Source organism: Leuciscus leuciscus, assembly GCF_965113295.1.
Source record: "Leuciscus leuciscus genome assembly, chromosome: 14".
In the NCBI taxonomy this organism is placed as follows: Eukaryota; Metazoa; Chordata; class Actinopteri; order Cypriniformes; family Leuciscidae; genus Leuciscus; species Leuciscus leuciscus.
In genome coordinates, this window is record NC_138738.1 from 28,164,552 (window position 1) to 28,176,219 (window position 11,668).

Here is an 11,668-nt window from a genome sequence, read left to right on the forward strand (position 1 = left end):
TTTTTACTTTTAATACAGAAATCAAATGACATTGTGCTGTTAAAATGACTGCTTTTGTATTATGTTTGTGCATTTTTGTAGGATCTGAAATCTCTGCAGACTGATGTGAGCACTGAGAATTAGGAGTCCAGAGCTGAATCCTGGAAATGGTACCATGGATGAGACCCTCCATTACTCTACCTGCTCTTATTGCCTCAGATTGTGAAGCACAGCGCAGCACGCAACAACTTCCGATACGTAGGCACGGCCAGGGGCGTAGCCATCATTTCAAAAGTGAGGGGGACAGAATGTCAAGTCTAATGCCAGTTTTTTTCAGACTTTTGTTGACAGGTTTTTGCTTAATTGGTGTAACGGTCACCAGCTGGAGTGCCCTTGAGTGCCACCAGAGGGCACTCCACACCAGACTATCATATTTCACTCACACTACATTTCCCAGAACTCACTGCCCGGACTTATTATCATTGATTGCATTCACCTGTAGCTTATTACCCTGTTAGTCTCAGCCTATTTATACCTTGTACATTCATTCATTCCCTGCGAAGTCTTGTTTAAGTGTTACACTGCAATTCCGAGCGGTTCCCCTGGTTTCTTGTCTTTTGGTTTATTTGGATTTCTTGCCCTGTTCCCTGGATTACTCTTTTGCCTCTGGTCCCTGCCTGTTTTGTTTGTTTCTTTGTTGGTTTGTTTGGACTGCCTACCTGTGTTTTGACCTTTTGCCTGTACACTGGATTACGCCTCTGGATTACCCACAATAAAGCTGCATTTGGATCCTCTACCCTTGTGTCTCAGAGCGGTTCGTAACAGAAGACTTCGCCACACCAAGATCCAGCAGCGATGCAAACCATGGACCCAGTAATCCGTCTCTTCCGTCTCAGCCAAGGTGACCGCCCGATTGAGAACTATGTGGAGGAGTTTTGTGAGCTCTGCCATGGGGTGGACCTCAACGATGCGGTCTTAAAAGACATGTTCCGCTATGGGCTTGAGGACATGTTAGAGTACCTCATGCCTGACAACACCCCTCAATGGACTTTTATACAATATGTCGACCTCGCTCTTCGGATAAGCGGCTCGTCGTTTACTGTGGGATTTGTGGATGAGGGGTCCCACAATCTCACAGCATCCCCTGAGCCAGAGCTTCACGTCAGTCCTGCCGAGCCAGAGCCAGAGCTTCACGTCAGTCCTGCCGAGCCAGAGCCAGAGCTTCACGTCAGTCCTGCCGATCCAGAGACTGAGCTTCACGTCACGTCTGCCGATCCAGAGACTGAGCTTCACGTCACGTCTGCCAATCCAGAGACTGAGCTTCACGTCACGTCTGCCGATCCAGAGACCTTTCACGTCACGTCTGCCGATCCAGAGACCTTTCACGTCACGCCTGCCGAGCCTGCACTTCACGCCAGTCCAGCCGAGCCTGCACTTCACGCCAGTCCAGCCGAGCCTGCACTTCACGCCAGTCCAGCCGAGCCTGCACTTCACGCCAGTCCAGCCGAGCCTGCACTTCACGCCAGTCCAGCCGAGCCTGGGACTGAGAGCGTCATGCCCGCCGAGCCTGAGACTGAGAGCGTCATGCCCGCCGAGCCTGAGCAGGAGTTTGTGAGCGTCATGCCCGCTGACCCAGAGTTTCACAAGATGCTGGTCCCGTCCAGCACAGAGCCTTCAACGCTGGTCCTGTCCAGCTCAGAGCCTTCGCCGCTGGTCCTGTCCAGCTCAGAGCCCTCTTCATCGCTGGTCCTGTCCAGCTCAGAGCCCTCTTCATCGCTGGTCCTGTCCAGCTCAGAGCCCTCTTCGCCGCTGGTCCTGTCCAGCTCAGAGCCCTCTTCGCCGCTGGTTCCGCCCAGTTCAGAGCCCTCTTCGCCGCTGGTTCCGCCCAGCTCAGAGCCCTCTTCGCTGCTGGTCCTGCCCAGCTCAAGGCCCTCTTCGCCGCTGGTCCTGCCCAGCTCAAGGCCCTCTTCGCCACTGGTCCTGCCCAGCTCAAGGCCCTCTTCGACGCTGGTCCTGCCCAGCTCAAGGCCCTCTTCGCCGCTGGTCCCGCCCAGCTCAAGGCCTTCTTCGCCGCTGGTCCCGCCCAGCTCAAGGCCCTCATCGCCGATACAGTTCCCAGCACAGCCATGGCCGCCCGATGGACGGTTGTCTCCGCACTGGCCGCCCGAGAGGTCGTCTACGCCTGTGTCTACAGACAAGATGGCCACTGCATCCCCTGAGCCCGTTCCTGTTACTGTTCTTGAGCCCGTTCATGTTCCTGAACCGTTGGATCCGCCTGAAGGGTCGTCTCCTCCCTGGCCGCCCGAAGGGTCGTCTCCTCCCTGGCCGCCCAAAGGGTCGTCTCCTCCCCGGCCGCCCGAAGGGTCGTCTCCTCCCCGGCCGCCCGAAGGGTCGTCTCCTCCCCGGCCGCCCGAAGGGTCGTCTCCGCCCCGGCCGCCCGAAGGGTCGTCTCCGCCCCGGCCGCCCGAAGGGTCGTCTCCGCCCCGGCCGCCCGAAGGGTCGTCTCCGCCCCGGCCGCCCGAAGGGTCGTCTCCTCCCTGGCCGCCCGAAGGGTCGTCTCCTCCCTGGCCGCCCGAAGGGTCGTCTCCTCCCTGGCCGCCCGAAGGGTCGTCTCCTCCCTGGCCGCCCGAAGGGTCGTCTCCTCCCTGGCCGCCCGAAGGGTCGTCTCCTCCCAGGCCGCCCGAAGGGTCGTCTCCTCCCCGACCGCCCGAAGGGTCGTCTCCTCCCCGGCCGCCCGAAGGGTCGTCTCCGCCCCGGCCGCCCGAAGGGTCGTCTCCTCCCTGGCCGCCCGAAGGGTCGTCTCCTCCCTGGTCACCTGCACGGCCTGCTCCGCCCTGGTCGCCTGCACGGCCTGCTCCGCCCTGGTCGCCTGCACGGCCTGCTCCGCCCTGGTCGCCTGCACGGCCTGCTCCGCCCTGGGCTTCCGTCCTGCAGCAGTCTTCAGGTCCTCTTCCGCTGCACGGGCCTGGCAAGCCATCCCGCCCCCGGGTCCGCCTCTGCTCCACCTCCCTCCTGGAGAATTTTCTGAGCGTCTGGAATCCGCTCCTTAAAGGGGGGGCTATGTAACGGTCACCAGCTGGAGTGCCCTTGAGTGCCACCAGAGGGCACTCCACACCAGACTATCATATTTCACTCACACTACATATCCCAGAACTCACTGCCCGGACTTATTATCATTGATTGCATTCACCTGTATCTTATTACCCTGTTAGTCTCAGCCTATTTATACCTTGTACATTCATTCATTCCCTGCGAAGTCTTGTTTAAGTGTTACACTGCAATTCCGAGCGGTTTCCCTGGTTTCTTGTCTTTTGGTTTATTTGGATTTCTTGCCCTGTTCCCTGGATTACTCTTTTGCCTCTGGTCCCTGCCTGTTTTGTTTGTTTCTTTGTTGGTTTGTTTGGACTGCCTACCTGTGTTTTGACCTTTTGCCTGTACACTGGATTACGCCTCTGGATTACCCACAATAAAGCTGCATTTGGATCCTCTACCCTTGTGTCTCAGAGCGGTTTGTAACAATTGGCTTAATATGCTATTTATTTTTAAAGCAATAAAACAGAAAGAAAGAACGATGTTCATTACTTTATATTGCACATGCAGAGTTTTTCCTGGCTCAAAACTAGGCGGAAGTGGTAAAATCCTGATCATGCATTTTAATAATAAGATAATTAAATTTGTATTTTTCATAGACCATCATATAGCCTACTGTGTTTGTGGGTGGAGCTCGGTACCCCTAGGGATTTTAAAGATAAATGCATAAATCTGGTGCACTTTGAGTCACCCGAATCTGCTGTTAAAAATTAAAAATCCACCCGCCAACCTCCCAAACCTATGATATTTGATCATCACATTACAATTATTCAAACTACAATTATTACATCACTGTTGGAAAACATTCTTATCAGAATACGTTTTTTTACCTTTATAAAGGGCATTTTTTCCTTAATTTTATTAAATGTAGCCTATGCTCCATCTTTCATTTCAAATTGAAACTTTGTTACCGTCAGTGTATTATTATCAACTATAGGCTATCAATCGCCACTTAACATTAAATTAAATTAAATCAGAATCATCCTTGCATCATCTGTGATTCCTTATTTATTAAAACTTTCCAATTGAAAACCTTCAAACTTCAAGCTTTTAAAACTACTTCAAACTTTCTGGTTAGGCTTTTTCAAGATAACTTAAAGTTTGTCATCATGTACACATGTTACAACGCTGCCTGATTCAAGCAGGCTGTTAATGCATGAAAATACAAATTCAGCATTAAGGCCCGTACACACCGGGACGAATTTCGCGCGCGATATTCGCCGATGTTTAACGCCTCCTGACTAAACAATGGGCGCCAATGTGAGTGTGCACACCGACGCGAAAAACGCCACGCGTAAAAGCGTAATTTTTTTTTAAACGCCTCGGGTTCGTTTTTTGGGTTTGACGCGCCGCGTCAAAAACTATCCGACCAATGAGATTGCCACTGTTGCTCACGTGTCTGGAGCTTCTGAAGTTACAGTAAAACACAACTTGGGGGCGCTCAAACACAAAACGGTCTTGCCGAGCACACATACGTAACAGCGAAGAAGATATACGCCAGGTAGCGTCTACACTGCCCATAGACAGACACTGCCGGGAAGAAATGACGAGGAAGATGCAAGGCAAGATGAATGTAGAGCTGCTGGTCTCGTTGGTGTCGGAATAAAGAACTATATGACAAACGCGACAGCGACTACAAAAAGCTTGTTAAAAGAGAACTGTTATGGAGTGGTATTGCAGAGTATAGACAGTTATGGAGTGGTATTGCAGAGTATAGACTGTTATGGAGTGGTATTGTATTTCTGTTTTACATTAAGCGCCATCTAATGTCAGGGAATGAATTTGCATGTTCACTCGGCTCATCGTCAGCGAAAAACGCTTGGGTGTGAACACAAAAAACGCGCTGAAAAACGCTGGCGAATAACACGTGCCGATATTCGTCCCGGTGTGTACGGGCCTTTAGGCTAACAATCACCATGTTTATTCTAATTTGAAGGGCTTTGATAACATCTGTGAAAATAAAAGACATTACGAATAAAAAAAGATTGAAAATAAACGCACGTTACCCTTTAACGGGTAGTGAATATTTTCAATTTACAACGAAACTTGTTAATTATTCAACCAGAGAAATAGGCAGAGTTATTCATCATTGTGCAACACAATTCAGATACCACATGACAACTTACTTACAGCGCTTGACTTTTTCGTGAAAAAGGATCGAGTGAAGACTGAAGAGTTTGTTGTCGTTTTGAACTCATTGCGACCTCTATGAAAAAAATGAATTGGGCGCGGGTGCGAGCATGGGCGTGTCGTGATGCACGAGTGACTGATTACCATGGAAACGTGAAAGTCACATGTAGATAGACTTGACTCTTTGGATTTTAAATCTCGATGTAGGCTATACACACCCGCGAAAACCTCAGCTTGTTGTGGACACACCTGCCCTATGAAAAAGTGCGGGGGACGAATTTACATTTTATAAAAAGTGGGGGGGGGGGGGGGGGGGGGGGGTAGATTACGCGTCCCCCGCGTAATCTACGCCCATGGGCACGGCTCACCTCTGGTGGTCAGCTGCTTCATCAGAATAAAGCCGCAGAATGGAAACTGCTGTGTTGAGATGGCAGTAGGATTTGGGGTTCAGCGCCTATAAATACATGCTTGTACTGAATTAAGCTTTGTTGCATGTGTTGTTGACTTATTTGTTTATTGTGATGGTTACTTTTATTTGTTCTTTTACTAATTTATTCATGTTTCTTATTGTTGTCAGTATATCAAATATAATTATTTAATTAATGTATGCATTAATTCATTGCTTGACTGAAAATTGAGATTTCACTGCAGCTGCATTTATCTAGTGTGTGTTCATGCATAGCTATGTCAAATGACAAAACAAATGACATTTTGCTTGTTTTATTAAATTAGATCATTTTCAGTATAAAAAAGTAATATAATTAAGTATTGGTCAGCATTTATTATTATTATTTTGTTTAAGTTTTGGGGTTGGCGAGCAATGCAATTCATTCTGAGGTAATATTCATTTTTAAGGAGTGATACTTACATTTTTCGAGTATAAAATCAACAGTTTTCTCCAAAGGTGAGATCTTCGAGCAGCTGCCCGTCTCCTTTGTGCAGACAAACTAATAGAAAACAACCAAAACAATCCAAGGTTTTTATTTAACACCGTGGCTAGACTAACAAATAAACAGACGTCACCCGAACAAAATATCCCGTTACAGTTCAGTAGTAATGATTTCATGAACTTCTTCACTGAGAAAATAGAAAGCATCAGAACCACAATTGTAAACGTTCAATCTTCAATCGCGCCTTATAATTCAGCTTCAATTATCACCCCGCAAGAACAATTACAGTGCTTTACAACTATAGAACAAAAAGAGTTAAATAAACTTATCACTTCATCTAAAACAACAACATGTTTATTAGATCCTATACCAACTAAACTACTGAAAGAAGTGTTACCTGTAGTGGAAGAGCCTCTCCTCAATATTATTAACTCGTCTTTATCTTTAGGTCATGTTCCAAGAACATTTAAACTGGCAGTTATAAAACCTCTCATTAAGAAACCACAATTAGATCATAATAATCTAGCAAATTATAGACCCATTTCAAATCTTCCATTTATGTCTAAAATATTAGAAAAAGTGGTGTCCGCTCAACTGGGCTCTTTCTTGCAACAAAATGATATCTATGAAAAGTTTCAGTCTGGATTCAGACCGCATCATAGCACTGAAACTGCGCTCGTTAAAATCACAAATGATTTACTTTTAGCTTCTGACCAAGGCTGTATCTCAATACTAGTTTTACTTGATCTTAGTGCTGCGTTCGATACTATAGATCATACAAAATTATACTGGTGTTCAAGGACAAGCACTAAGCTGGTTCAAATCATACCTATCTGACAGCTACCATTTTGTCTATTTAAATGGAGAAAAATCAATCATAACTCCAGTAAACTATGGAGTGCCGCAGGGATCTGTATTAGGCCCTCTGTTATTTTCCATATATATGATGCCACTTGGAAATATTATAAGGAAAAATGGAATTAGTTTCCATTGTTATGCTGATGACACTCAAATATATATTTCATCACGGCCGGATGAAAACGCTAAATTTTCCAAATTGACAGAGTGTGTTAAAGATATAAAAGATTGGATGACGCGTAATTTTCTTTTATTAAATCCAGACAAGACAGAGGTAATACTTATCGGTTAAAAAAAACGCCCACAAAACCTTGCACAATACAACTTTAACATCATAGGATGTCCTGTTACTTTATCCTCTACAGTAAAAGACCTGGGTGTTATACTCGATTGCAACCTGTCTTTTGAAAATCATATTTCATATGTTACAAAAACAGCCTTTTTCCACCTTAGAAACATTGCTAAGCTACGTAATATGCTATCAGTTTCTGATGCAGAAAAGTTAGTTCATGCATTCATGACCTCGAGACTGGATTACTGTAATGCTTTATTAGCTGGTTGTCCTGCATCCTCAATAAACAAGCTACAGTTAGTCCAAAATGCCGCCGCTAGAGTTCTTACGAGATCAAGAAAATATGATCATATAACACCGATTTTATCATCACTGCATTGGTTACCTATAAAGTTCCGTATTAATTACAAGGTATTGCTACTGACTTATAAAGCCCTAAACGGCTTAGCTCCAGTCTATTTAACGGATCTTCTATCACCCTATAATCCATCGCGCTCTTTAAGATCACTAAATTCAAGGCTTTTGGTCATACCTAGGATATCCAGAACCACCAAAGGAGGGAGAGCATTTTCACATTTGGCTCCAAAACTCTGGAATAGTCTTCCTGATACTGTTCGTTGCTCAGACTCGCTCTCCCAGTTTAAAACTAGATTAAAGTCGCATCTCTTCAGCCAGGCATATATAATCCTACAGTTCAAACTACAATCCGGCCTCTAGCTCATAAATGCCTGAGGAGAACTGGCCCCCGACTGAGCCTGGGTTCTCCCAAGGTTTTTTTTCTCCATTAGGTCACCTGATGGAGTTTTAGGACACCATTAGGTCACTTGATGGAGTTTTTCGGTTCCTTGCCACTGTTGCCTTTGGCTTGCTCAGTTGGGGATATTTTGGGGATATTTAATTTAATTTTATCAATCAATAAATTCCTCTTGAAACAAACTTTGTTGTATTATTTTAATTTAATACTGTGAAGCTGCTTTGATACAATCTGTATTGTGAAAAGCGCTATACAAATAAACTTGACTTGACTTGACTTGACATTACAAACGCTGTGGAAAACCATTTTAGGTAGGGCTGTCGAGTTACTGATGTTATGAAATGTTAGTGCACCTGTCGCTCATATACATTTTTATTTCAGAACTTATAGTTACATACAAGATCAGGGAAAGATACCATAGTTGTATCTTTAACAATGAACAATCATAATGGCCAAAAACATAAAACATAAAGATCATGGGTTTGTGTACATCATAATATGCGATTGTATACACAATGACAAGACAAAATATCTTTAAATAGTTCTTCATAATACATAAAAAAATGAATTTTTTTTGTTATTTATAAGCCTGAGGGATGAAACGAGAGGTAAATTCAACAAGATAAAGGAAAACATAAAGGAGATTTAAGCCACTTTTGCTTGTGGGTGAAATTTTTTTTATATAAAATAAAGAAATTAACAACATATTCAAGAGATGACGATTTTGGGTTTTCTTAAAAAAAAAAAAAAAAAAAAAAAAAATATATATATATATATATATATATATATATATATATATAAAAATAAAACTGGGTCACATTAGTAGGGTTTAAAATATAACAACTTAAAACAACCCTAAATGTATTCACAAAATAAATGGCCAGCTGTTTCTTCAACAATACCACAAAATGAGCAAGTTTCATCAATATCAAGATATTTACAGATAGATGAATTAAACGTGTCGTTTGTATCTTTTAAGTTGTTGCGCTTGTGATAGCGCGTCGTAGGTCACATTATAACGTCAACATGGCAGATGTCGGATCGCATTCATACTTAACGAGATCTGGCTATATAGTACCTACTCTTTTAAATTTAGTAATTTCAATAAGTACCTTATTGAAATTATGTACCTACTCATTGAGTATGCGGTTTCGAATGCAGCCAGTGTCTAAAGAAATAAAAAAATACAGATGTTTTCTTTCTTTGGCTTTCAGGTTTACCAGTTATAATAACACTTGAATTGCTATGACTATTATAACTGCATGTATGTATGCATATGATGCTGTTCCCTTTCGAGAATGGTCACTTCATTTTGCGTAGCTAATACGCAGTGGAGAAACTCCTTTTCCTCGAGAAATACTGAAGCCTATATTTAAAATGCAGTGCAACTGCACAGCAAAGACAGCAGAGCGTCTAGCTCGCCCATTGGCTGTGCTGTAGCAACGGCACACCCTATGGCGAAGCGCCTCTGGCGACTCCATGCCAGAGCACGTCAGAGCCGCCAGAATGAGCGGGGCTTATGGGTATAAAAGCCCATTATTTCGCCATACAATCAGATTTTATCTCCTTCAGTGACCTTTCACGTCTCTGCCTTCTCTGAAGCCTTCGCCGTGGAAACAAGCCATTATCAGCTGGAACGAGCCTTGCATACAGCGGACAGCGTCTTCTTCACTCACCTAGAAGCCGCCTCTCTTCTGTTGCCATTTTCCTGTGGCCATCCGGCAAACAAGCTACATCCTTTCTTTGCTGACTGTGTGCTATCTGCTACGACACTCAGTTTTTCTAAATGAGCAAATTTGCGAACGTTGTTTTTTGCAGATCCCTTCTGCACGAGGCGGACGGGCACACGGAGTGAGCCACGTGCCTGGGAGCCGCCAATGCTGAAGCTGCACTCTCTTCCGGGAGCTGCTCTCAGTGAGAAGGTTTGCCAATCTCGGTGCTGCGGACAAGGTTAGCTCTCTTTAAACAAGACAGCAACACCGCTTCTCCTGTTCTTCCTTTTCCCGCTCTACTTCAGCCGCAGAAGAAGAAGCGGCACAGCCAACGGCACCCCGAACAGATGGAAATAAGCGAGCCCACGCCGGCCACGTCCCCGCGTGCCTCGCTTTCCCCATCACAGTCTCCTTCGCCGGTCCTGTTCACTCAGGCAGACCAAAGCCCCTCCCTTCGAGCGGCAGGTCTCATCTCCTTCGTCGGATCGGACGAAGAACGCGACGACAACCTCTCCATTGCTGCGTCTGAGGAAGAGTGGTCGGGCTCAGCTGACCCCGCCCTCCTCTCACAGTCAGGTGCTAGTGCTACTGCTACTAGGACGAACTCAGACTGCGGATTAGTTAGTTTAACAGGATTAGTTATCCAGCTCTGTCTGCTACTGATAATTATGACTACTTTTGTCATTTATGATGTTGATTTGAATTACTCTCTGGATTAATACGTTTAAGAGTATTTATGTAAATTGGAATTGTCCATTATGGGGTAAAAACCCTTGTCTAAATTTAAATTGACAACTAGGTGGGATCAGAATAATAAAAGTAAAAATAATAGACTTGATGGCAGAGTGACAAAGTGACAAATTGGCTAAGTCACTATCAAATTATCAATAGAGCCCAGTCACATTTATGAAAGGCTAGGTTGGTCAACAAAGGAGAAGGATGGGAACATCACTGTTGCTTGACTATCCTTCACTATCCTATGTCTGTACACCATGACCTGACCGGCACCATGACTAGGCAGTGACCACTGAATTTGAAGTATTAGTCTCAGGGCTGTTGTCCTAAAATTATTCTGCTTAAGCAGCGGAGTGTGTGGCTTTAACGGAAGCCTGGAAATTAATGGCAGGAAAATGCATGACGATTTAAAAACTTTTGTTTGGAAAACCCATTGATGTGAATGTAAGGGGTTAAACAACGAGTGCCCATCAACATGTGTGAACATGACATGTTGTAAAGAAATGTCTACTATCCTACCTAACATTTATGTTTAGGTGAAAGCAGATCAAGGTATTTGATAAAGTTTGGGTTTATGTTCATTTATGTTTTATTTTATGTTCTATTATTTTATTTTTCATGTGGGCTATTCTGTGTTGGAAATAGCAAACAGCACTGAGAATGATTTTACAATGATTAATGCTTAAATGAAACAAATCAGAGATGCTATTATACAAATTAGATTACTGTTAGACAAGGGCCAACTGTTAAGTGCAGAGAAAAGAGGGGTATGTAAAAAGTTGGATAAATCATCTTGTTTTTACATTCCAGACTTTAGTGATAGGATTCCTGGTGTTGATGTGCCTACCATGTGTAATTCAATGTATTGCAGCTTTGGTACAGAGACTGGTGACAAAAATAATCTCATACCAAATGCTTTGAATGTCTAATGATGAGGATCAATGTAATGATGTATGTGTAAAACCAATGGAAATTGATGATGATGACACAAACAGCGAAATCAAGTCAAGTCAAGTCAAGTCACCTTTATTTATATAGCGCTTTTTACAATACAGATTGTATCAAAGCAGCTTCACATTGATAACATGAAAATAATACAACAAAGTTTGTTTCTAGAAGAAAATTGTGTCATCATCCACCCTAAGTAAGGCAGATCAATAATATTGTTGAATATTAAATGTCCCAAAATAAGCAAGCCAAAAGCCAAGGCAACAGTGGCAAGGAACCA

General features: G+C 44.1%; 1 protein-coding gene across 1 annotated transcript; it reads left to right on the forward strand.

The window, feature by feature from the left end:
- Window positions 1-582: 582 nt before the first annotated feature.
- LOC309513895 (uncharacterized protein) lies at window positions 583-3,456 on the forward strand. Its single transcript, XM_082189988.1, has 2 exons — window positions 583-1,340; window positions 1,398-3,456. The coding sequence occupies exons 1-2, from the start codon at window positions 835-837 to the stop codon at window positions 3,043-3,045; spliced, it is 2,154 nt and encodes a 717-aa protein (XP_082046114.1). The 5' UTR covers window positions 583-834; the 3' UTR covers window positions 3,046-3,456.
- Window positions 3,457-11,668: the final 8,212 nt, after the last annotated feature.

Coding starts and splice junctions, on each gene's coding strand:
- LOC309513895 (XM_082189988.1), top strand. CDS start 835: ATGCAAACCATGGACCCAGTAATCCGTCTCTTCCGTCTCAGCCAAGGT. Junction 1,341..1,397: donor CCAGAGACCTTTCACGTCAC/GTCTGCCGATCC, acceptor ACTTCACGCCAG/TCCAGCCGAGCCTGCACTTC.